This window comes from Balaenoptera borealis (assembly GCF_965194805.1).
Source record: "Balaenoptera borealis genome assembly, chromosome: X".
Taxonomy (NCBI): Eukaryota; Metazoa; Chordata; class Mammalia; order Artiodactyla; family Balaenopteridae; genus Balaenoptera; species Balaenoptera borealis.
In genome coordinates this window covers 5,843,646-5,867,624 of record NC_138881.1, presented here as the reverse complement: position 1 = coordinate 5,867,624, position 23,979 = coordinate 5,843,646, and the positions used below count along the sequence as shown (strand labels likewise).

At 43.1% G+C, this 23,979-nt stretch overlaps 1 protein-coding gene across 24 annotated transcripts in view; it reads left to right on the top strand.

The window, feature by feature from the left end:
• PNPLA4 (patatin like domain 4, phospholipase and triacylglycerol lipase) overlaps positions 1 to 23,979 on the top strand; it is a 151,176-nt gene that overhangs the window by 42,308 nt on the left and 84,889 nt on the right. For all 24 annotated transcript variants that reach the window (XR_014239265.1, XR_014239266.1, XR_014239267.1 and 21 more), the window contains 3 exons: positions 1,175 to 1,269; positions 1,925 to 2,060; positions 18,370 to 18,435. Coding sequence is in view for 16 of the 24 variants with exons in the window: in XM_082375884.1 (XP_082232010.1) it covers positions 1,175 to 1,269; positions 1,925 to 2,060; positions 18,370 to 18,435 (297 nt within the window). In the remaining 8 variants the exon portion in view is untranslated. The remainder of the gene's footprint in view (positions 1 to 1,174; positions 1,270 to 1,924; positions 2,061 to 18,369; positions 18,436 to 23,979) is intronic.

Genomic DNA, 23,979 nt, shown 5'->3' with positions numbered 1-23,979 from the left:
GTGTGCCCTGGACTTTTCCAGGTGCTAGAGGCGTCCTGCATTCCCTGGCCCTGGCTCCTTCCTTGATCTGTAAAGTCATAAGCATAGCATCTTCACATCTCGACAACTCTGACCCTCCTGCCCGCCTCTCTCCCTTACAAGGACCCTTGTGATTATACTGGGCTCACTGAGATAATCCAGGAGCGTCTCCTGATCTCGCAACCCTTAGCTTAATCGCATCTGGAAAGTCCCTTTTGCTGCGTAAGGGTACCGATTCTCAGGTTCCGGGGACTACCCTAACCTTTGGGGGAAGGAGGGGACATGAATCTGCCCCATACACGGATGCTCTCCTGGCACCCTGCCCTCTCCTCACCGAGGGACTCCTGAGTCTCAGGAAGGCAGGGGCTCTGTGTATCTCATGCTCAGCCGTTGAATCCCAGTTCCTAGCCCAACGCCTGGTGCCCAGTAGGATGTTGAATGGAGGAACTAATAAATGAAAGACAGACCTGGGTTTAAATCCTGGCGCTGACACTCAGTTTTGATGATGCACTGGGAAAGACACTTAACCCTCCAAACGTCAGTTTTCTCACCCGTCTAGTGCGGTGATTATACCCACCTTGCGTTGTTATATGAAGAGGAGGCAACAGAGGCCACACCAGCGGCTCCCGGCACTGGCTGCCTGTTAGCGCCGACCGGGGGGACTTTTATGGAAGACCAGTGCCGCAGCCTAATCTCCAAGGACTCTGATTCGGCAGAGTCATCGCAAGTCCTTCCTCGGTTGGTGGTGGTGGCGTGAATTGTGAGCACTGTTGGAGAGCTGCAGTCTGAACGTTCCTGAGGCCACAGGACTGGGGTGGGTGAGGAGGTTAATTATGCTGGAGAAGCCTGTAGAGAAATGTGCTCAGTTAACGTTAGAACGCCGCCTTCAAGGATTTCCCACAGGTGGGCAACGCCATGTGAGGTGGTTTAAAAAGAAAAAAAAAAGACTGCAATTGGCAGAACATACAGCTTGCCTGGGGACCAGGAATGGTGGGTGAGGACCGGGCCTCGTGGGGATCCGTGCCTGTGAAGCATCCGACATCTGGGATTGGCTTCATACGGTCCAGGTGCCTTGTGTGACAGGCACAGGGTTCTGGAACCAGAGTGATAATGTTTTTGACAAAACATAGGCTCACCTATTAATTTTCTTTTTCAGGAATGTAACGAGTTTACCTACAGTTTTGCCGAAGAAATCCGAAGGCAGACTTTCGGGGCAGTGACACCGGGCTATGATTTCATGGCCCGACTGAGGTACATACAGAGTACGTTTCCCCGCAGAGCCTGTGAAGACAGAGGATACTGTGGATACACTGTAGCAAGCTCAGTCAGCATTCTCTCCCCTGAAGCGCTTACAAGGCGGTCAGTAATTAAAGGGGAATCATGCAGTGCGTGGCCAGGCCACTCAGGATGGCTGTTCTCTTGCTCTCTGTACATCCCCTGCTCGACCAGTCCTTGCTTCGTCTGCACCCTACTCACACAGACGTGCTTGCCTCCTGCCCCAGCTCGTGATTGTCCTAATCCTTGGGCCAGAGCGGCTCCACCTGGTAGTTTATTAAAGGGAGACATCTGCCCTCCACGATGGGTGTTAACCTGACGGGCTGTGAGCTGCTAGTTGCTGTGGTAACAGATGAGCCCACCTGACATCAATTCCCCATATAAATGGTGGCCTCCTTCGCCCCCGGGTAGCGAAGATGGCTGCTTTGTCCTGGCTGCCGCCTGCCGAACATGATGGGGTGTCTCTCCAGGACTCTTTTGCTTTGGACATGTAAGATTCCCCCATCCAGTAAGCCATAGGTGTCGCTGTCACTGTCTCCGGGCTCTTTCTCGGGTCTCCAGTCTGGGCAGCTACAAGGTTTGCAGGCCAGTGGGGCGCAGCCCGACACGCGGGTCCCTTTTTCTTCTTCAGGAGTGGAGTGGAGGCGATTCTCCCTCCCAACGCGCACGAGCTGGCTCACGACCGCCTGCACGTCTCCATCACCAACACCGAGACCAGAGAAAACTACTTAGTCTCCAGTTTTCCCTCCCGGGAGGACCTCATTAAGGTAACACGGCCGCATTCCTTGCTGGAGGAAATGAGCAAGTGCTGATATACGTACTTCCACAGACAGTGAGCGCGCCCGCGTTCTTCAGGTCCAGCATCGCATACCACGCCTGATAGATGGCACATGCCCCATAAATCATGCGTCTGACGGATGCATCCTCCAGTATCCCTCCGAGGCCACCTCCTGGCAGGCGGCTCCCAGAGGCCTCCGGAGTAGCTCAGTGTTTTCTCTCGTGACGTTCCGTGTGCTCACGTTTATCCTGGGATTAAACTTGAGTAGCAATGAACCATTCCTTACATTGATGTAGATAATACTTCTGCAGTTTGTGTAAGACTTTGTGTCAGTACTACCGTATTCAGTCCTTCCACAGTCCTGTAAATCAGGCAGGACAGGTGAGATTACTGTCCTTTTGTCGCTTTTTTAACAGAAGAAGTGGGTGGAAAGATTTTGCATGACACACCGCAGGGTGTACTGATTGCCAGTGGGAATCCGGGTCTCTTACCTTTTCACTCTAATGTTCCCTTTCCTTCCATTTTGCGTTGATGCCTTTTTATCCAAACACATGTGACAGTTGGTTGGGAAATCATTGTCTCTGGGAAATAGTTCAGCTGATTTGCAAATAAAAGTGCACTGCTAAGGTAATACATTAAATATTTTAAATTGGAAAGGGTGCACTTCTCTTAGAAAAGCCAGGCTATTTTCTTCTTTTTCCTCTTGTGGGAATCATAGCAAGCTTCAGGTGATACAGAGAACGCGTGTTTGGATACAGCAGCAGGCGATGGATTGAGAGAGCTACAGGTTCCACCTGAATTAGATGATAAATGCATTGATTTTTACTATCAAAACTCACTGTTCGAATTTTATGTTTGAATGATATGATTTGAAATACCTAATGAAATGTTGAGCTGACAAGTAAAATTACTTTGTGACTTAAGAGATTAGAATATTTTCACTCCCGTCTCTCACTTATACATTAATAGTCATTCCATCTTAGGAAAATATTTTTCTATATTATTATTATACTCTTGTGTAGACTTAAAAAATAGAAAGGGAGAAGCTGATAATCCATGCCTGAATTGTCACAAATTGTCAATGCCAACGCAGATACATCAGGCTTGCAGTGGTTAGAATACCTCTTTTTGTTGGTAAGAGAACAAGGTTGGGAGCAAAAGACTATCATCCTATCATGAAACAAGAGGGGAATTCTACCCACAGTTACTACCTTCTCCTTGAGTCTGGCCGTGGCTACTGTATCTACAGTGGCCGAGCCCCTGATGTTTCCTACATCCCGCCCTGATTTACTTACCACTGTTCCGCATACGTAGTTTACTGCTCTGTTTACTTAGTTTTTGTCTGTCTTCCTTCACGAGAGTGTAAGCTCGGGCTGGGGGGGGGTAGGAGGGTCCAGGGACTGCTGTTCTGTCCACTGCTGTATTCCCAGCGCCTGGCACAGTGTCATCTCCATCAACCTGTGCTCCGTGAGTGAATGGGAATGAATAAATCAATGAACTAAGATGGCATCTATTAAAAGAATGAAGAAGCTGGATCCTTCATGTTCAATGACCTGGACAAAACGTAATTCAGCTCGTTAGTGGCCCAGCTGGGACCACAGTCCGGGCCTCTAACATTCTGCTTGGTAGCCGTGGCCCCCTCCCCCAACGCGAGATAAAATCACCCTCTTAATTCCTTTCATGTGGGAGTGTCGTGAACTGAATAACGTCCCCCAAAGATGTCCACGCTGTAATCCCCAGGACCTGTGAATACGGCGTCTCACATGGCAAAAGGGATTGTATAGATGGGGTGAAGGTGAGGGTCTTGATGGGGAGGTGATCCTGGGTTATCTGGGCCGACCCAAACTAATTTAATCACATGTGTCCTTAAAAATGGAGACGTTTGCTGGTTCTGAGATGCAGGAGCCGTTGTATGAGGAGGGCACTACAGGTGCTCCCCTCGACAGCCAGTGAGGCAGAGGGACCTCAGTCCTACAGCCGATGGAACTGAATGCTGCCAGTATCTGAATGAGCAGGAAACCAAGTCTCCCCTTGAGCCCGCAGGAAGGAATGCAGCCCTGCCAACACCTGGATTTTTTTGCCCAGGTGGATCCGGCCCGTGTTGGATCCCGACCTCCAGACCCTAGGATCATACATTTATTTGTGTTGTTTTAGCCTTTCGATTTGTGGTAACTTGTTACAGCAGCCATAGCAAACTACTGCAGTAAGCAAACAGGACTTTTTTGATTTGCTTTGTTTTGGATAATAAGTACTCAGAGAACTGGTGTAATTACTTGAGTTCATTGAACAGAAGAGAACTAGTTGGCACAAATGTGTAATACCTTGTAAGGAGAATAATTGAATAATTAACATGTATCCTAGGTTATACGAGAAGCACTTTAAATGTTTGGTAGAATGCTCTAACCTTTTGCAGAAACTCAAAGAAAGGAAGGATAGATGGTTCCTTGACAGCAGATGGTGGCTATAAAAATGTATGAAATGTATGCCTGGAATACTCATGAGCATGTAGTTCAGAAAGTAAGACTGGTGAAGACTGCAGGAGGGAGGGAGAAGAATATGAAGGGAAAATAAAATATCTCCCCCTCCCCCCAACACACACACACGCTGGGCAGTGACATGCTGTGTTCTGATGAAAGAGGCCAGTGGGAGACCGCTGTCTGGGGTGGTGGTTCTGACCGCCTCATTCAGTGTCGGGGGAGAGAAGAAAGGCGCCGGCCACTCCCCCACTTCCTTAGCTACAGACCGGAGGGCGCTGAGTTCCAGAAGCCAAGAGGAGAAGCAGCCCACAGTTTGTAACTGGCGTCTCCTGGGAGCTTTGCCTGCCTGGCTCTGATCCCTCAGCCTTGGGTTTAATGTCTATGATGTGGGAAGTCTGTAGGTGACAGATGGAGATTAAGATTGAAGCCAGAGTAGAGCATGTCAAGGATCAATTGCTAGCCAGGACAGGAATGTGGGAGAGTACTAAATATTGGTGATTTTTAATCAATGCCTCATTTATTCTCTTAATTACTAGATGTTTTTTTTCTTTTTAATGCCAAGCTTTTCATTATCCACAAGCCGACTGCTGCCTTTTATTACACATAGGCTGTCTGTGTACCTGAAAATCCAACTAGAGACCTGTACCTCAAAGTGTCTGTGTGGGTGTCCGTGTGTCTGTGTCTTGTTACACTGTCTTGGATTATCACTTGTTTTTTTTTTTTTTTTAACATCTTTATTGGAGTATAATTACTTTACAATGGTGTGTTAGTTTCTGCTTTATAACAAAGTGAATCAGTTATACATATGTCCCCATATCTCTTCCCTCTTGCGTCTCCCTCCCTCCCACCCTCCCTATCCCACCCCTCTAGGTGGACACAAAGCACAGAGCTGATCTCCCTGTGCTATGCGGCTGCTTCCCACTAACTATCTATTTTACATTTGGTAGTGTATATATGTCCATGCCACTCTCTCACCCTGTCACATCTTACCCTTCCCCCTCCCCATATCCTCAAGTCCATTCTCTAGTAGGTCTGTGTCTTTATTCCTGTCGTGCCACTAGGTTCTTCATGACCTGTTTTTTTTTTCCCTTATATTCCATATATATGTATTAGCATACTGTATTTGTTTTTCTCTTTCTGACTTACTTCACTCTGTATGACAGACTCTAACTCCATCCACCTCACTACAAATACCTCCATTTCGTTTCTTTTTATGGCTGAGTAATATTCCATTGTATATATGTGCCATATCTTCTTTATCCATTCATCCGATGATGGACACTTAGGTTGCTTCCATGTCCTGGCTATTGTAAATAGAGCTGCAATGAACATTTTACTACATGACTCTTTTTAAATTATGGTTTTCTCAGGGTATATGCCCAGTAGTGGGATTGCTGAGTCGTATGGTAGTTCTATTTGTAGTTTTTTAAGGAACCTCCATACTGTCCTCCATAGTGGCTGTATCAATTTACATTCCCACCAACAGTGCAAGAGTGTTCCCTTTTCTCCACACCCTCTCCAGCATTTACTGTTTCTAGATGTTTTGATGATGGCCATTCTGACCAGTGTGAGATGATATTTCATTGTAGTTTTGATTTGCATTTCTCTAATGATTAATGATGTTGAGCATCCTTTCATGTGTTTGTTGGCAATCTGTATATCTTCTTTGGAGAAATGTCTATTTAGGTCTTCTGCCCATTTTTGGATTGGGTTGTTTGTTTTTTTGTTATTGAGCTGCATGAGCTGCTTGTAAATCTTGGAGATTAATCCTTTGTCAGTTGCTTCATTTGCAAATATTTTCTCCCATTCTGAGGGTTGTCTTTTGGTCTTGTTTATGGTTTCCTTTGCTGTGCAAAAGCTTTTAAGTTTCATTAGGTCCCATTTGTTTATTTGTGTTTTTATTTCCATTTCTCTAGGAGTTGGGTCAAAAAGGATCTTGCTGTGATTTATGTCATAGAGTGTTCTGCCTATGTTTTCCTCTAACAGTTTGATAGTGTCTGGCCTTACATTTAGGTCTTTAATCCATTTTGAGTTTATTTTTGTGTATGGTGTTAGGGAGTGTTCTAATTTTATACTTTTACATGTACCTGTCCAGTTTTCCCAGCACCACTTATTGAAGAGGCTGTCTTTTCTCCACTGTATATACTTGCCTCCTTTATCAAAGATAAGGTGACCATATGTGCGTGGGTTTATCTCTGGGCTTTCTATCCTGTTCCATTGATCTATGTTTCTGTTTTTGTGCCAGTACCAAACTGTCTTGATTACTGTAGCTTTGTAATATAGTCTGAAGTCAGGGAACCTGATTCCTCCAGCTCCATTTTTCGTTCTCAAGATTGCTTTGGCTATTCGGGATCTTTTGTGTTTCCATACAAATTGTGAAATTTTTTGTTCTAGTTCTGTGAAAAATGCCAGTGGTAGTTTGATAGGGATTGCATTGAATCTGTAGATTGCTTTGGGTAGTAGAGTCATTTTCACAGTGTTGATTCTTCCAATCCAAGAACATGGTATAGCTCTCCATCTATTTGTATCATCTTTAATTTCTTTCATCAGTGTCTTATAATTTTCTGCATACAGGTCTTTTGTCTCCTTAGGTAGGTTTATTCCTACATATTTTATTCTTTTTGTTGCAATGGTAAATGGGAGTGTTTTCTTAATTTCACTTTCAGATTTTTCATCATTAGCATATAGGAATGCAAGAGATTTCTGTGCATCAATTTTGTATCCTGCTACTTTACCAAATTCATTGATTAGTTCTAGTAGTTTTCTGGTAGCATCTTTAGGATTCTCTATGTATAGTATCATGTCATCTGCAAACAGTGACAGCTTTACTTCTTCTTTTCCGATTTGGATTCCTTTTATTTCTTTGTCTTCTCTGATTGCTGTGGCTAACACTTCCAAAACTATGTTGAATAATAGTGGTGAGAGTGGGCAACCTTGTCTTGTTCCTGATCTTAGTGGAAATGGTTTCAGTTTTTCACCATTGAGGACAATGTTGGCTGTGGGTTTGTCATATATGGCCTTTATTATGTTGATGAAAGTTCCCTCTATGCCTACTTTCTACAGGACTTTTATCATAAATGGGTGTTGAATCTTGTCGAAAGCTTTCTCTGCATCTATTGAGATGATCATATGGTTTTTCTCCTTCAATTTGTTAATATGATGTATCACGTTGATTGATTTGCGTATATTGAAGAATTCTTGCATTCCTGGAATAAACCCCACTTGATCATGCTGTATGATCCTTTTAATGTGCTGTTGGATTCTGTTTGCTAGTGTTTTGTTGAGGATTTTTGCATCTATGTTCATCAGTGATATTGGCCTATAGTTTTCTTTCTTTGTGACATCTTTGTCTGGTTTTGGTATCAGGGTGATGGTGGCCTCGTAGAATGAGTTTGGGAGTGTTCCTCCCTCTGCAATATTTTGGAAGAGTTTGAGAAGGATAGGTGTTAGCTCTTCTCTAAATGTTTGATAGAATTCGCCTGTGAAGCCATCTGGTCCTGGGCTTTTGTTTGTTGGAAGATTTTTAATGAGAGTTTCAATTTCAGTGCTTGTGATTGGTCTGTTTATATTTTCTATTTCTTCCTGGTTCAGTCTTGTCAGGTTGTGCATTTCTAAGAATTTGTCCATTTCTTCCCGGTTGTCCATTTTATTGACATACAGTTGCTTGTAGTAATCTCTCATGATCGTTTGTATTTCTGCAGTGTCAGTTGTTACTTCTCCTTTTTCATTTCTAATTCTATTGATTTGAGTCTTCTCCCTTTTTCTCTTGATGAGTCTGGCTAATGGTTTATCAATTTTGTTTATCTTCTCAAAGAACCAGCTTTTAGTTTTATTGATCTTTGCTACTGTCTCCTTCATTTCTTTTTCATTTATTTCTGATCTGATCTTTATGATTTCTTTCCTTCTGCTAGCTTTGGAGTTTTTTTGTTCTTCTTTCTCTAATTGCTTTAGGTGCAAGGTTAGGTTGTTTATTCGAGATGTTTCCTGTTTCTTGATGTAGGCTTGTATTGCTATAAACTTCCCTCTTAGCACTGCTTTTGCTGCGTCCCATAGGTTTTGGGTCGTCGTGTCTCCATTGTCATTTGCTTCTAGATAATTTTTGATTTCCCCTTTGATTTCTTCAGTGATCACTTCGTTATTAAGTAGTGTATTGTGTAGTCTCCATGTGTTTGTATTTTTTACAGATCTTTTCCTGTAATTGATATCTAGTCTCATAGCGTTGTGGTCGGAAAAGATACTTGATACGATTTCAATTTTCTTAAATTTACCAAGGCTTGATTTGTGACCCAAGATATGATCTATACTGGAGAATGTTCCGTGAGCACTTGAGAAAAATGTGTATTATGTTGTTTTTGGGTGGAATGTCCTATAAATACCAATTAAGTCCATCTTGTTTAATGTATCATCTAAAGCTTGTGTTTCCTTATTTATTTTCGTTTTGGATGATCTGTCCATTGGTGAAAGTGGGTTGTTAAAGTCCCCTACTATGATTGTGTTACTGTCGATTTCCCCTTTTATGGCTGTTAGTATTTGCCTTATGTATTAGGTGCTCCTATGTTGGGTGCATAAATATTTACAATTGTTATACCTTCTTCTTGGATCGATCCCTTGATCATTATGTAGTGTCCTTCTTTGTCTCTTGTAATAGTCTTTATTTTAAAGCCTATTTTGTCTGATATGAGAATTGCTACTCCAGCTTTCTTTTGATTTCCATTTGCATGGAATATCTTTTTCCATCCCCTCACTTTCAGTCTGTATGTGTCCCTAGGTCTGAAGTGGGTCTCTTGTAGACAGCATATATACGGGTCTTGTTTTTGTATCCATTCAGCCAGTCTGTGTCTTTTGGTGGGAGCATTTAATCCATTTACATTTAAGGTAATTATCGATATGTATGTTCCTATTCCCATTTTCTTAAATGTTTTGGGTTTGTTGTTGTAGGTGTTTTCCTTCTCTTGTGTTTCTTGCCTAGAGAAGTTCCTTTAGTATTTGTTGTAAAGCTGGTTTGGTGGTGCTGAACTCTGTCAGCTTTTGCTTGTCTGTAAAGGTTTTAATTTCTCCATCAAATCTGAATGAGATCCTTGCTGGGTAGCGTAATCTTGGTTGTAGGTTTTTCTCCTTCATGACTTTAAGTATATCCTGCCACTCCCTTCTGGCTTGCAGAGTTTCTGCTGAAAGATCAGCTGTTAACCTTATGGGGATTCCCTTGTGTGTTATTTGTTGTTTTTCCGTTGCTGCTTTTAATATGTTTTCTTTATATTTAATTTTTGATAGTTTGATTAATATGTGTCTTGGCGTGTTTCTCCTTGGATTTATCCTGTATGGGACTCTCTGCTTTGAGGACTTGATTAACTATTTCCTTTCCCATATTAGGGAAGTTTTCAACTATAATCTCTTCAAATATTTTCTCAGTCCCTTTCTTTTTCTCTTCTTCTTCTGGGACCCCTATAATTCGAATGTTGGTGTGTTTAATGTTGTCCCAGAGGTCTCTGAGACTGTCCTCAGTTCTTTTCATTCTTTTTACTTTATTCTGCTCTGCAGTAGTTATTTCCACTATTTTATCTTCCAGGTCACTTATCCGTTCTTCTGTCTCAGTTACTCTGCTATTGATCTCTTCTAGAGTATTTTTAATTTCATTTATTGTGTTTTTCATCGTTGCTTGGTTCCCCTTTAGTTCTTCTACATCCTTGTTAAATGTTTCTTGCATTTTGTCTATTCTCTTTCCAAGATTTTCGATCATATTTACTATCATTATTCTGAATTCTTTTTCAGGTAGACTGCCTATTTCCTCTTCATTTGTTAGGTCTGGTGTGTTTTGACCCTGCTCCTTCATCTGCTGTGTGTTTTTCTGTCTTCTCATTTTGCTTATCTTACTGTGTTTGGGGTCTCCTTTTCACAGGCTGCAGGTTCGTAGTTCCCGTTGTTCTTGGTATCTGTCCCCAGTGGCTAAGGTTGGTTCAGTGGGTTGTGTAGGCTTCCTGGTGGAGGGGACTAGTGCCTGTGTTCTGGTGGATGAGGCTGGATCTTGTCTTTCTGGTGGGCACATCCCCGTCTGGTGGTATGTTTTGGGGTGTCTGTGGCCTTATGATTTTAGGCAGCCTCTCTGCTAATGGATGGGGCTGTGTTCCTGTCTTGCTAGTTGTTTGGCATAGGGTGTCCAGCACTGTAGCTTGCTGGTCGTTGAGTGAAGCTGGGTCTTGATGTTGAGATGGAGATCTCTGAGAGATTTTCGCCGTTTGGTATTATGTGGAGCTGGGAGGTCTCTTGTGGACCAGTGTCCTGAAGTTGGCTCTCCTACCTCAGAGGCACAACCCTGATGCCTGGCTGGAGCACCAAGAGCCTTTCATCCACACAGCTCAGAATATAAGGGAGAAAAAATAGAGAGAAAGAAAGAGGATAAAATAAAATAAAATAAAGCTATTTTATAATAAAAAATAAGAAAAAAAATTATTAAGAAAAAATTTATTAAGAAAATTTTTTTTAATTTTTAAAAATAAATTTATTAATTTTTTATAATAAATAAGAAAAAAATTATTAATAGAAAATTTATTAAGAAAAAATTTTTAATTTTTAAAAATAAAAAATAAGAAAAAAATTATTAAGAAAAAAAGATTTTTTAATTTTTTAAAATAAAAAATAAGGAAAAGATTATTAAGAAAAAATTTATTAAGAAAAAAAGTTTTTTAAGTAAAAAAAAAAAAAACGGATGGACCAAACCCTAGGACAAGTGGTGAAAGCAAAGCTATTCAGACAAAATCTCACCCAGAAGCATACACATATACACTCACAAAAAAAGGAAAAGGGGAAAAATTAATATATCCTGCTCCCAAAGTCCACCTCCTGAATTTGGGATGATTCGTTGTCTATTCAGGTATTCAACAGATGCAGGTACCTCAAGTTGTTTGTGGAGCTTTAATCCGCTACTTCTGAGGCTGCTGGGAGAAATTTCCCTTTCTCTTCTTTGTTCGCACAGCTCCCGGGGTTCAGCTTTGGATTTGGCCCCGTCTCTGCATGTAGGTCGCTGAGGGCGTCTGTCCTTCGCTCACACAGGACGGGGTTAAAGGAGCAGCTGCTTCGGGGGCTCTGGCTCACTCAGGCCGGGGGGAGGGAGGGGTACGGATGTGGGGCGAGCCTGCGGCAGCAGAGGCCGGCGTGACGTTGCACCAGCCTGAGGCACCGTGCGTTCTCCCAGGGGAGTTGTCCCTGGATCACGGGACCCTGGCAGTGGCGGGCTGCACAGACTCCCAGGAGGGGCGGTGTGGAGAGTGACCTGGGCTCGCACACAGGCTTCTTGGTGGCGGCAGCAGCAGCCTTAGCATCTCATGCCCGTCTCTGGGGTCCGCGCTGATAGCCGCGACTCGTGCCCATCTCTTGAGCTCGTTTAGGCGGCGCTCTGAATCCCCTCTCCTTGAGCACCACGAAACAAAGAGGCAAGAAAAAGTCTCTTGCCTCTTCGGCAGCTGCAGACTTTTTCCTATCACTTGTTTTTTGTGCATCTCCTAGTGTTCCTATTTAGGTCTGTCATTCCCTGATGGTGTCCTCTGAGGCTAATTATGTTTGAGCCTCAGTTTTCTCAACTGTGAAATGGAGATGAAAGCTAATTGGTGTTACCATGGCGAGTAAAGTGAAAAAATCATGTAAAAATGTGCTTGAAATAGTCAAGTCCTATAAGCTTGTTAATTACAGTCAATATTTAGTAAATAATGAACAAATAAGATAATAAGCCACACACGTCACTGGTCAGCATCCCTGTGTGAGTCTGTCATGAAATTTTAAGGTCCCTGCTTTCTTTTTGCAGACTGGGTAGGCTTCACCCTTTCTTAAACATTTTCTTCTTTTACCCCTTATCTTTGTTCATGAGCAGCGTGCTCACTTACGTCTATAAAATCTCGGGAAATGGATTACGACCAAGTTTTGCTGCCTTTAGGCATCTGATTTTATACCTCTTCAACCATTGACCTGGTGTACATTCACCAATGTGCTTTTGTGTGATCATTCATGCTTAAATTATATTAACTTCACTTCTGGTGGCATGAAAACATTATTCTTTCATCTGATAGCTGCAATGATAGTTGATTATTTTCTGAGAACCTCTTTGGACCAATTATGTGGTCCAAAGACTCATTTTATTTGGGATTGGATTTCCATAGTATTTGGGATCTTATGTCCATGGTGATTTAATTCAGTGCTATGGTCTGAATGTGTCCCCCCCAGATTCCTGTGTTGAAATCCTAACCCCCAATATGATGGTACTTGGAGGCAGGGGTCTATGGGAAGTGATTAGGTCATGAGGGTGGAGCCCTCATGAATGAGATTAGTGCCCTTGTAAAAGAGACCCCAGAGAGCTCCCTCACCTCTTCCACCATGTGAGGACATAGAAGTGGGTTCTCAGTAGACACTGAATCTGCCAGCCCCTTGATCTTGGACTTCTGAGATTCCAGAACTGTGAGAAAATAAACTTGTGTCCTTTCTAAGCCACCCAGTCTGTGGTATTTTATTGTAGAAGCCTGAGCAGACTGAGACAGGAACTTGGCACTGACAGGTGAGGATGCTGCTGTAACAAATACCTAAAAGCGTGGAAGCGGCTTTGGAGCTGAGTAACGGGCAGGGGCTCAATGAGTTGAGAGGTGCACGTTAGAAAAAGCCTGCGTTGCCATCGGTGATTCTGGTGACGACTCGGAAAGAAAAAACAAACCGTAGAGAGAGCCTCCATCTTCTTAGAGAGACCTGGATAGTAAAGGCCATACTGATGAGGTCTCAGACGGAAGCAAGGAAATGTTATCAGACAATGGAGGAAAGGTCACCCGTGTTATACATTGACCAAGAATAGCAGGATTATGTTCATGTCCTCGTGTTCTGGGGATGGTAGAACTTGCAAGTGATGACACTGGATATTTGATGAGGTGATTTCTAAGCAAAGTGTTGAAGGAGCAGCCTGGTTTCTCTTGGCTACTTAGAGTAAAATGCAAGAAGAGAGAAATACTTAAAGATGGAATTGTTCCTCAGAAGCAAAGCAGAACTTAAAGATTTGGAACATTCTCAGCCTATGCATACTGGAGAGAATAAGAGAGCCTGTTTAGGACACAACAGAAAGGGTGTTACCATCTGGCCAGATAACCTTGTGATAAGGAGGTTCGATGAGTTGGCCGTCTAGACAGAAGCCAGGACCTATATGTAGTCAAAGACCATGGACAAAGGCCATTCAGAGATCATCAGGGCGGCTCCCTTCCACCAGAGGCCCCCGAGTGCCAGGACCCCCGCCAGCACAGGGCACTGCAGAGACATCCCACTAGGGCAGTGCCCTGCAGAGCCATGGGGGTGGGGCTAAGCCCCACATTGCCCCGTAACCCCATACTGTAGAGCACTGATTCCAGCCCTGGGGAGCGTCGGCCAGGAGGCCCAGGCACAGAGGCAAATACTTGTCATGGGTCCTTAGCAACTCCTTGATTTGAGGGCCCATTTACATATTGTGCCCTGAATGTCCCAATGTGTACATCTTGCACCTGAACTCACTCCTTTTAAGCTCCAGATTTTATTCTGGGCTATCCTTCTTCGGAAGGAAACATGCAATCAGGAAATCCAAACATATTTCAATATTAGCCTCCCGCAACGCATACTTAGGGAAGTAAACCCTTTATTTAAAAGAAAGTCATACGTCACCTCCACAGCTCAGCAGGAATGACTTTGAAATTAACCATGCCACGGAGGGATAGTGTTCTGGCACTTGTCTGAATTGGTACAAATCATCGAATTTGTGTTTAAAACTGACGCCCCGTGTATGTGCTCTGAGATGGTCTTTTGACATCCATGAATGCTCTTTGACACACATACACCCAGGAAGGCGTTCCTGCAGAATGGTGTCCCTCTTGGGAAGAAGAACCCTGTCTCCATTGCCAGGATGTCCTGAATTTCCTTGCACACAGCGAGCATGCTCTTACAGCAAGACCTTCTCACGTTTAGCCCTGTGAAGGTGAAATAAGGACTGAATTTAAGATTGGTCATTATCTTGAAGACTGGGTAAGATAAATTTGAATCTGCCTTTGAATTTCAACTACACCAGCAGGTTCTGAATACACAGCCAGATTCTCATTAAACTCCACAGTCAACTTTAGGCATAAATGAAACTGGTTGAGAATTTATTCTCTAAGGAAGCCAGGCCACATAATTTTCTAAACACCCCTTTTCTATAAAATGTAAAATGAAAAGAGCTAGTCTGAACGTGTATTGAATACACACTTGGCAATGCTTTATACAGTTGCTACAGGAAGTCACTGACTTTTATTTTTATCCTTGTGTATTTGGTGAGAAGGAAACAGAAACCAAATCAACGGTTTAACATACATGTAATTCTTAAAGTGCTGGGCTAAGTGACAGGGCAGGAACACTAACTAGGTCCCTGCCTTCTGTGTTGGTGTCCTCAACCAAAACAGTCTGCAGACATGGCTAAATGTCCCCAGGGGGCTCAGACCCCCCCCCCCCACACACAACTTGAGAACCACTGCCCTAGATGTATCCATATTTGTTGGCGAGAAAAATTTCACTGGAACACCAGTGAGGTAAGACAGTAAAAGCATGTTTAGGCATAATAGTACATATTTCATGAACTGTCTCACGCCTTAGAAAATCCTGTTTGCTTACAGTAAAATGGCAGAAAGCTGACATCGAATAAGACAAGCCGCTTAGTTCCTAACTATCAAAAGCTAATTTTCCCACTAACCATAGTTTGATATACAAATCACTAGCCCGCATAAACTGTGACAGAACAAATACACTGATTTTGGGGGGAATGACGGGTATTTTCCAGTTCACTGCACTTTTCATATCAGTTCAGAGGATTCTTACTGTTACTATCTGTATCAGAGTAATTGGATAGCATTTTTCATCTGAACAGCTCAAAAAGAGTTCTAAGCATTAACTTGTGAACTTCACATTATAACTTGACACACAGGAGGTAAAAAACCCACATAATTCTGTTTCTAAGGGTAGTGATTTTTTTTCTTTTTTCTTTTTTTTTTTTTGCAGGCCACATGTCTGCTTGTTACAGTGAAGTAAGTCATTACAGTTATAGAGTGTGTTTGGCCATTTAAAGGCGTCTAAGTACTGTAATTTCCCAATATGTGTGCTATCCACAGATTGTTTCAGTTATCGCTATGGTGCAGTGTTGCATGTTTGCCGAATAACTTCATTAAATAGCCTCATTGTGCTTGCAGAACGTACCTAGGGTCTGTAATTATTTTTTTAAAGGAATAGCCAACTGATGATAGGGCCAGATTAGTTAGGGTGAAGGCAGTGACCGTAACTGTGAACAGCCTTGCTCTGGAAAATGCTCAGCTGCTCAGGTCGGGGCTACCAGGGGGCTGACGAGGTTGGGCCTGAAAAGGCTTGGTTTCTATCCTGTCGGCCCCGCGGATGGATGTGATTTTCCGCACATCACCGGAGGAGACGCTCACTCCTGCTTGGCGTCTCTGTGGAGAGGGTGTGGGTAACGTCACGGGGGCCCACTCTGTCACGCCCCACACTGAAAGCTGAGATTTTGAAATGAATACCTAAGTGGGGGGCTCGTTTGCATTGACCCTTCTTAGAAGGCTGAGAAATCTTGTGCAAGGGTGTCATCATACCGTGGCTTCATGCTTTGCTCTCGACACCTTACAGTTCTGAATACCTGCATTTTCACTCCACACGGGGCCCAGAGGTTGTGTAGCTGATTCTGGCACCCAGCATCAGCCTGGCACAGCAGAGATGTGCAGTAGCACCTGGCATGATCCCTTCCTGTCTCCTGCTAGAGTCCCTTTGTTGTGCTTTGACACCATTGAGTTTGCTTCTACTCGAGTCCGAAGCCCCGCCATGCTTCTCGGGCCAGCTGTCAGGGGCCCGTGGCTGAGGCCGCGCTTGCGCCCAGGACCTATGCCCTGGCGCTCACGTACACAGCAGCATGGGAGGATGCTGTTTCCCCACTGCGGAGGGTCTTCATTCCTACTGTGGGGAAGGGGGCGTACCTGCAGGTATCAGGAGCATCAGGCTGTGAAGGAGATGCAGACCCTTTCCCCGTCTGCGGGATCTTTGGTCACGAGGAGCCATCGCATAAGAAAGTCTGTGCCAAGTCCCAGCAGTGTGGCAATACAGTTGTGTCAGGTCGCCGCCCACAGAGGAGTGTCCTGTAGAAATGACGTTATGCTGGTGACTGGGTCTCTCATTTACTTGCACTTCAGAATAAATCAGCTATTTTTAAAAAATTTTATTGGAGTATAGTTGCTTTACAATGTTGTGATAGTTTCAGGTGTACAGCAAAGTGAGTCAGCTATACATATATATATATATCCCCTCTTTTTTGGATTTCCTTCCCATTTAGGTCACCACAGAGCATTGAGTAGAGTTCCCTGAGCTATACAGTAGGTTCTCATTAGTTATCTATTTTATACATAGTATCAGTAGTGTGTATATGTCAATCCCAATCTCCCAGTTCATCCCATCCCCCCCTTTCCCCCCTTTCCCCCCTTTCCCCCCTTGGTATCCATAGGTTTGTTCTCTATGTCTGTGTGTCTGTTTCTGTTTTGCAGATAAGATCACCTATACCATTTTTCTAGATACCACATATATGTGTTAATATACATCATTTGTTTTTCTCTTTCTGACTCACTTCACTCCATACGACAGTCTCTAGGTCCATCCACGTCTCTACAAATGACCCAATTTCATTCCTTTTTTATGGCTGAGTAATATTCCATTGTACATATGTACCACATCTTCTTTATTCATTCCTCCGTTGATGGACATTTAGGTTGCTTCTATGTCCTAGCTCTTGTAAATAGTGCTGCAATGAACACTGGGGTGCATGTGTCTTTTTGAATTATGGTTTTCTCTGGGTATATGCCCAGTAGTGGGATTGCTGGGTTTTGAGAGCGGACCTCAAAAATCATACTTATAGCATTCTTTCTTTGGGGTAAATGCCCTCTGATTTCTAAAGAATTCTACGTGGATGATGTACAAATCATTTTGGGGACTGTAATCCAGTTCTGAATAATATCTACTTGGAAAAAAAAATCTCGTGGACTCTTTGACAACAAACAGCCATGGAGTCTTCAATTATCAATTGAAGGATTGGGGCTTAAGTATTCCATATCTAATACTGTATCTTTCCAAATAGAACACTAGCGATTTGAAAACTGCATTGCAGAATAAAACTTGTACACGTCAGAAAAGCTCCCAGAGCTCAGCTTCTTCTGTAGGAAGAAATGGTAATATTTTAAATGGCAATCTTTTTCGACTTTTTAAATGGAAGATAAAGTATAATTGGTGCCCCTCCCTGCCAGTGTCTCATTACATATCCAGGCCATGTAAGTAGCCCATGAAATGTGCTACATTCTGGTGACATAAATGAAAACATCCCCTGAGCTGTAATAACCAGAGGGGTTTGTTTCTCTGGAAGACAGAGTGAAACTTTCAAATAATTCTTACAGTGTAGGATAGAACATCGTAAATAACTTACTTGCAACCTGTACACACCCAGCAATTCAGACTTACCTGGACTTTAATTTTGTAATGACTTGGCTGTCTACAATTAAAGTGCCAGTATTACTCGGGTGAAGTGGATGGAGTTGGAGAACAATGAATTGTGCATATCTCTTTGAGGTCTTTTCCGACATCAATAAATGTTATCTTCTATTTAAGTGTGTCCCACTGTGCACTTGAAATACATGGAACTTATTTCATTTTTATAGTAAATTTTTGTACGTGTAAACCATTTTAATTTCATAGTAGGTGACATGAACTATATCGTAGGAATGTTAATGCGTCCTTTCACAAGCTGTTTCTTTATCCGTCTAGGTCCTGTTAGCCAGCAGCTTCGTGCCCGTTTACGCAGGACTAAAGCCCATGGAATACAAAGGGCAGGTAAGATGCTTACGACTGACAAATGATCAGTAAATCCCGTGTTCATACGTTTCCTTTGAAAGATCCAATTGTATTATTATTCTGGTGGCTCCAACTCCATTTGTATGCCTTGTTTCCCCATAGTTTTGTTTCTGTTTAGCAGAAAAAACAAAAAAAAATCAAGTGCAGGTGCTGTGGTGCCCTATCGCCTGCACACCTACACACACAACGGTAGCCAGACACAGTATCTATTCAACACACACCAGAGTTAAAAGTTGTGTGATGAAACACAGTAACTATGTAATACATAAACCGGAGATATGCATCTCAGAACCAAATACAGTATCTATTTAACCCACACCAGAGACACGTACTTTGTCATCAAATACACTGTCTCTTTAACACCTACTCAAGGTCAGGCACATATTCATGGATGATTAATGCCATTTGTTTTATATATACATGCTATGTACGTATTCATTCATAAATGTGTACAGGAAAAGTGTTTAATAGCTGTCATTCATTCTTTCACTTTGAAGGCCCAGCAAAGGGCCTGTGCTCAGTGAATGCATGATCTTACAACCAAGGAATTGACTTTTGCAAATCTCTTAGCTAATGTGATTGGGGATCCGTCTGTGTTCTGACCTTGTCAGGCCTTGTGATTTTCTTTCTCTGAGTTTTCCTGGTCATTCCCGCCCTTTTCTGTGCTTCTCATAGGATTCTTGGCCCAAAGCAGTCTGCCCTGGGACGGTTGTCTGAAACGGGCAGATGAGGGGGATGAGGCTGAGTAACTGCATGAGGCCATGTAGATGGAAAGCCTAAGAGTGGGCCATCAGGTCCAACTTGGACTCTGTTTATTACCTATATGCATACAGTATGTTATTTGCAGCGATGGGCTTACATGCTGTAGGCTAAAACCCTCTTTGTGACCAAATAGAAACATAATATACATTGAATTTTTAAAAGCAGCATAAAATAAACATAAACCCATGGAAACCCAGGTGTTTTTTTGTTGTTGTTGTTTTGGGTTTTATTTTCCTATTTTGGATACTGCCTCTCAGAGCTAGCAGATACTCAGTTACCAAGGAGTATGATCTTTGCTGTCATTTGAAAATTTGAGAGGTATCCCCCTTTACATAATGATTTTAAAGTAAGTTAAGTAGCATTTTCTCTTAGAGCCGTAAAAAAATCAACATTTATATTTACATATACATTTCGAATACAGATGCTATCAAAATCAATTTTACATTATGGTTATGAACTTTAATTTTATGATCTGAAATGTAATGGTTTTACTTCACGCTATTGCTTGATAATATATAATCATGACAGAAATGGCTAAATGGTAGAAAAAAGTATGCAAAATGCTCAGCTGTTTCATGAGATTGTATATGATCATGAAAAGGGGATTCAGAATCCAAGAATCAACAGAATTGCCGTTGTGATGGATAAATTAAGAGGTGGTGACTGAGAACGTGGGATGTAGGTATAGTAAGGAAGTGATGGAAAGGAGATGGGGGGGGAAGGAGGGATGGAATCAAGGCTAGAACAGAGCTGAGTCCCAGCAGCCTAGTATATTCTAAGACTATGCTGAACATTTCCCGTGTTTAAATAGTAATAACTGTATTATGAAGGAGGTGCGGGTGGTAATGGCTCCTAGTTTCTTCCAACATATACTGTCCTCTTCTTCCTTAGTAACAGAAACCCAATTTTTTTCTCGGCCTGTTACTGTGTAGCTAAAAGGCCACATTCTCCAGCTTCCCTTGCAGCTAGGTGTGGCCATCCCCTTATGTGCTGGCAGTGAGAGGTAGGCCGAATTACTGTGGGACTTACAGGAAGGGAGGTTGTGTACCTTTCTTTCTTTCCTGCTGCCTGGAACTTAGATGTGATGACCAGAGCTCTGGCAGCTGTTGTGGATCATGAGGTCACAGATCACACCCTACATAGAGACAAATAATGAGATGCAAAGACCTGGGCCCTGAGTGACTTGAGGAGGGGGACCTTACCAGTCCACCTTCTGTATTACTTTTACGAGGAAAAGTAAAACTTCCTGTTTTTATTGCTTTCTATTGGATGCATTAGAGTTCACTCCCATGTGCTGTGGGGATTATTACCTCCGTATTTTACAGATGAGGAAATTGAGTTGTAGAAACATTCATTCACTTCACTGAGGTCACCAAGCTTAGTAAGGGGGCAACTTTCCCAGGATGATCTCTAATGTTTGCATCTGTGCTGTGCCTCTTGCTTTACTTTGCCTTGGTCATTCCTTTAAAAAAACATCTCCCGTATTTTATTTCTGTCCCGCCCCATCCCCACGGCTCCAGGTGTATGACCGGAAGCCTAGGAATAGTTAAAGGGTGAGATGTTCTCAGTTGAATTTCCTGCTGTGTGATTGAATACTTAGACAGGAACATGAAAGGGCAGCCTCCGTTAAACAGGGAACGCAGCACCTGGAGGTGTGAGAAAAAAGGGACCTTGGGAGGCGGGACACGGCCTTGCTGATGACTGACATCTGTGCACAGTTGGCACGCCATAATTACTTGTTGAATGGAACCTAACGTCTCCAGAAGGCGTTCGGTTTACCTTGGGTGTTAGAGGAAGCCCAGGAAGAGGGGCCCCCGTGCGCACAGTGATGGGCAGTGTGCTCCTCGGAGGCCTTGCTTCGTGTCCGCAGCCACACAGCGGCGACCTGCCAGTGCCCTGTGTTCTTGCTGTGCACTCTCTCAGCCCCTCCCCTCCCTCAGCCGAGTACGCTTTCTAGACCAGGTGCGTCTGTGGGATCGCTCCATTTTCAGGGAAGTGCGAACTTTGCTTTACGTGCCGTGTTTTGCTGTGGGTGTGAGCTTTTCCTAGTTCCGTAACACTTTGTGTCACGCTTTCTCCTGTTCTGGGTTTTGATGCTTTTGTGGAGGTCAGGTTTTGATTTGCTGGTTGGCCTTGGTGGTTTTTCTGAAGCGATGGAGGTTGCAGCAGCAGGGGGCGGAGAGAGCTCAGCAGCACTGGGGTTGGAGGCCGAGCCGCAGGTGTCCTGAGCCGCTTCTGCATGCAGCTCCCGCTGACCACTCATCCCCACGTCCGGTGTCACTTAGCTATGGAACGTACTGGGTTTTACTGATACTTATTTGTGGACCTGATATTTTTATTGAGAAAAATCTTTTATTAATCACGTAGAAGTTTCATACTTTCGTAAGACTTAAAATTGACTTAAGCCACAGTAAATAACAGCATGATTCCTTCCTAAACTGTCTACCAGTTGTTTGAAGTGGTACAACATCTTGGAAAACGGCTTGGTTTTCCTAATTTTTTACTTTTTTGAATTTTTAAAATTAATTAATTAATTTTTAAATTTTATTTATTTATTTTTGGCTGTGTTGGGTCTTCGTTGCCGTAGGCGGGCTTTCTCTACTTGCCGAGAGCGGGGGCTACTCTTCGTTGCGGTGCGCAGGCTTCTCATTGTGGTGGCTTCTCTTGTTGCGCAGCACGGGGTCTAGGCACGTGGGCTTCAGTAGTTGTGGTGCGCTGGCTCAGTAGTTGTGGCGCACGGGCTTTGTTGCTCCGCGGCATGTGGGATCTTCCTGGACCAGGGCTCGAACCCGTGTCCCCTGCATTGGCAGGGGGATTCTTAACCCCTGCACCACCAGGGAAGTCCCTGGTTTTCCTAATTTTTAAAAAAGTTTTTGTAGCTTTCTCTGGCTTTATCTTAGGAGACTGTTTTTAGCACCCTACTTATACTTGATATTCATTAACAATTGAATAAATGAAAAAATGGAAATAAATTGAAGTTCAATCTTATCATTTTTTACCAGTGGGTTTTCCTTCAGTGTACATAGCCTCTTTCCAGTGATTGAATAAGCTGTGGGAATGTGCCTACTTTCAGACCATGTTTTCACAGGTTCTGGTCATCAATGTGGAACAAGAATAAGGATTTTCAAGAGGAGCTCTTAACTGATCAGTTTTTGTTTTTGTTTTTTAATATTTATTTATTTATTTATTTAGGCTTTGCCAGGTCTTAGTTGCAGCACGCGGGATCTTTTTAATTGCAGCATGCGAACTCTTAGTTGCGGCATGTGGGATCTAGTTCCCCGACCAGGGATCAAACCCGGGCCCCCTGCATTGGGAGCTCGGAGTCTTACCCACTGGACCACCAGGGAGATCCCTGATCAGTTTTTTTTTGTTTTTTTCTTGGTTTCATTTTAAGACATAGCATTAGTGTTGGCAAGTGACTATTTTATTGTTATTTTGATATTTTAATCTCTGGAACTGATACATGCAGATCACAATAAGAGCTATAGGTTTGTTTTTTGCTCTGAGTTAGATTTCAAGTAATATTTTAACAGTGTATTGTATAGAGAATATTTATCATTGTATTCTAGTCATTGAGCCTTTTGCATGGGTTATGAATTATTAATCTTTTCATTATTGGCATATCTGTGGGGAAGAGGACTGTAGAATACTCTGTTACTATGTATTTATATACAATTATTACTACAGTCCTTTGGCTTCTATTTCTTCATGATTTAGACCTGTCACGAGGATACGTAGCTCAATCACTGTCATAGCAAACGGTGGTGGCTGGGTGGACGACCAGCCAGGTTTGGCTTGATGGAACCCTGGTTGTCAATTTACAGCTGTGCTGAAATAGAAGCTCTTATTTTTCATCGGCTTTTTAAATTCTGCAAGTCTATTTGATTTTTGAAAAAATAGGTTAGTTTTCCAGGGAACATCTTCTATTAATAAATAGCACTTGTAGAATTTCAACTGCTAGAGTTTCCTGAAAGTTGGGTATATAGAATCACCATTTTTTTCTTTTTTTAAACAACTTGGTTTTTTTTTTTTTAAATTAATTAATTAATTTATTTACTTATTTATTTTTGGCTGTGTTGGGTCTTCGTTTCTGTGCGAGGGCTTTCTCTAGTTGTGGCAAGTGGGGGCCACTCTTCATCGCGGTGCGCGGGCCTCTCACTGTCGCGGCCTCTCTTGTTGCGGAGCACAGGCTCCAGACGCGCAGGCTCAGTAGTTGTGGCTCACGGGCCTAGTTGCTCCGCGACATGTGGGATCTTCCCAGACCAGGGCTCGAACCCGTGTCCCCTGCATTGGCAGGCGGATTCTCAACCACTGCGCCACCAGGGAAGCCCTAGAATCATCATTTTTGAGCAACCTTCAGAAATCCAAAAATTAGGTCAGCAATTTACCAAAAGTCATTATTTACTACAAGTCAGTACTGCAGGTTTTCTCAACCAGTTTTTAATTTTTGAAATTTTAGTTATTTTAACCTGTCACCCTTTCATTAAAAAATCTCCTATGTCTCTTGTCCCCTCCTGTGTTTCTTCATCCCAAATGGTAGATTCTGATCTGTGTCCTGGGGGGGTGGGTATCTATTTGACACAAACACACTCCCTCTCCCTTCTCCCCCTCCCCCCTTCTTCCCTCTCCCCCTCCCCCTTCCCCCCCCTTCCTCCCTCACCCCCCACTTCCCCCTCCCCTTCCTCCCTCCCTCTCCCTTCTCCCCCTTCCTCCCTCCCTCTCCCTTCTCCCCCTTCCTCCCTCTCCCCCTTCTCCTCTCCC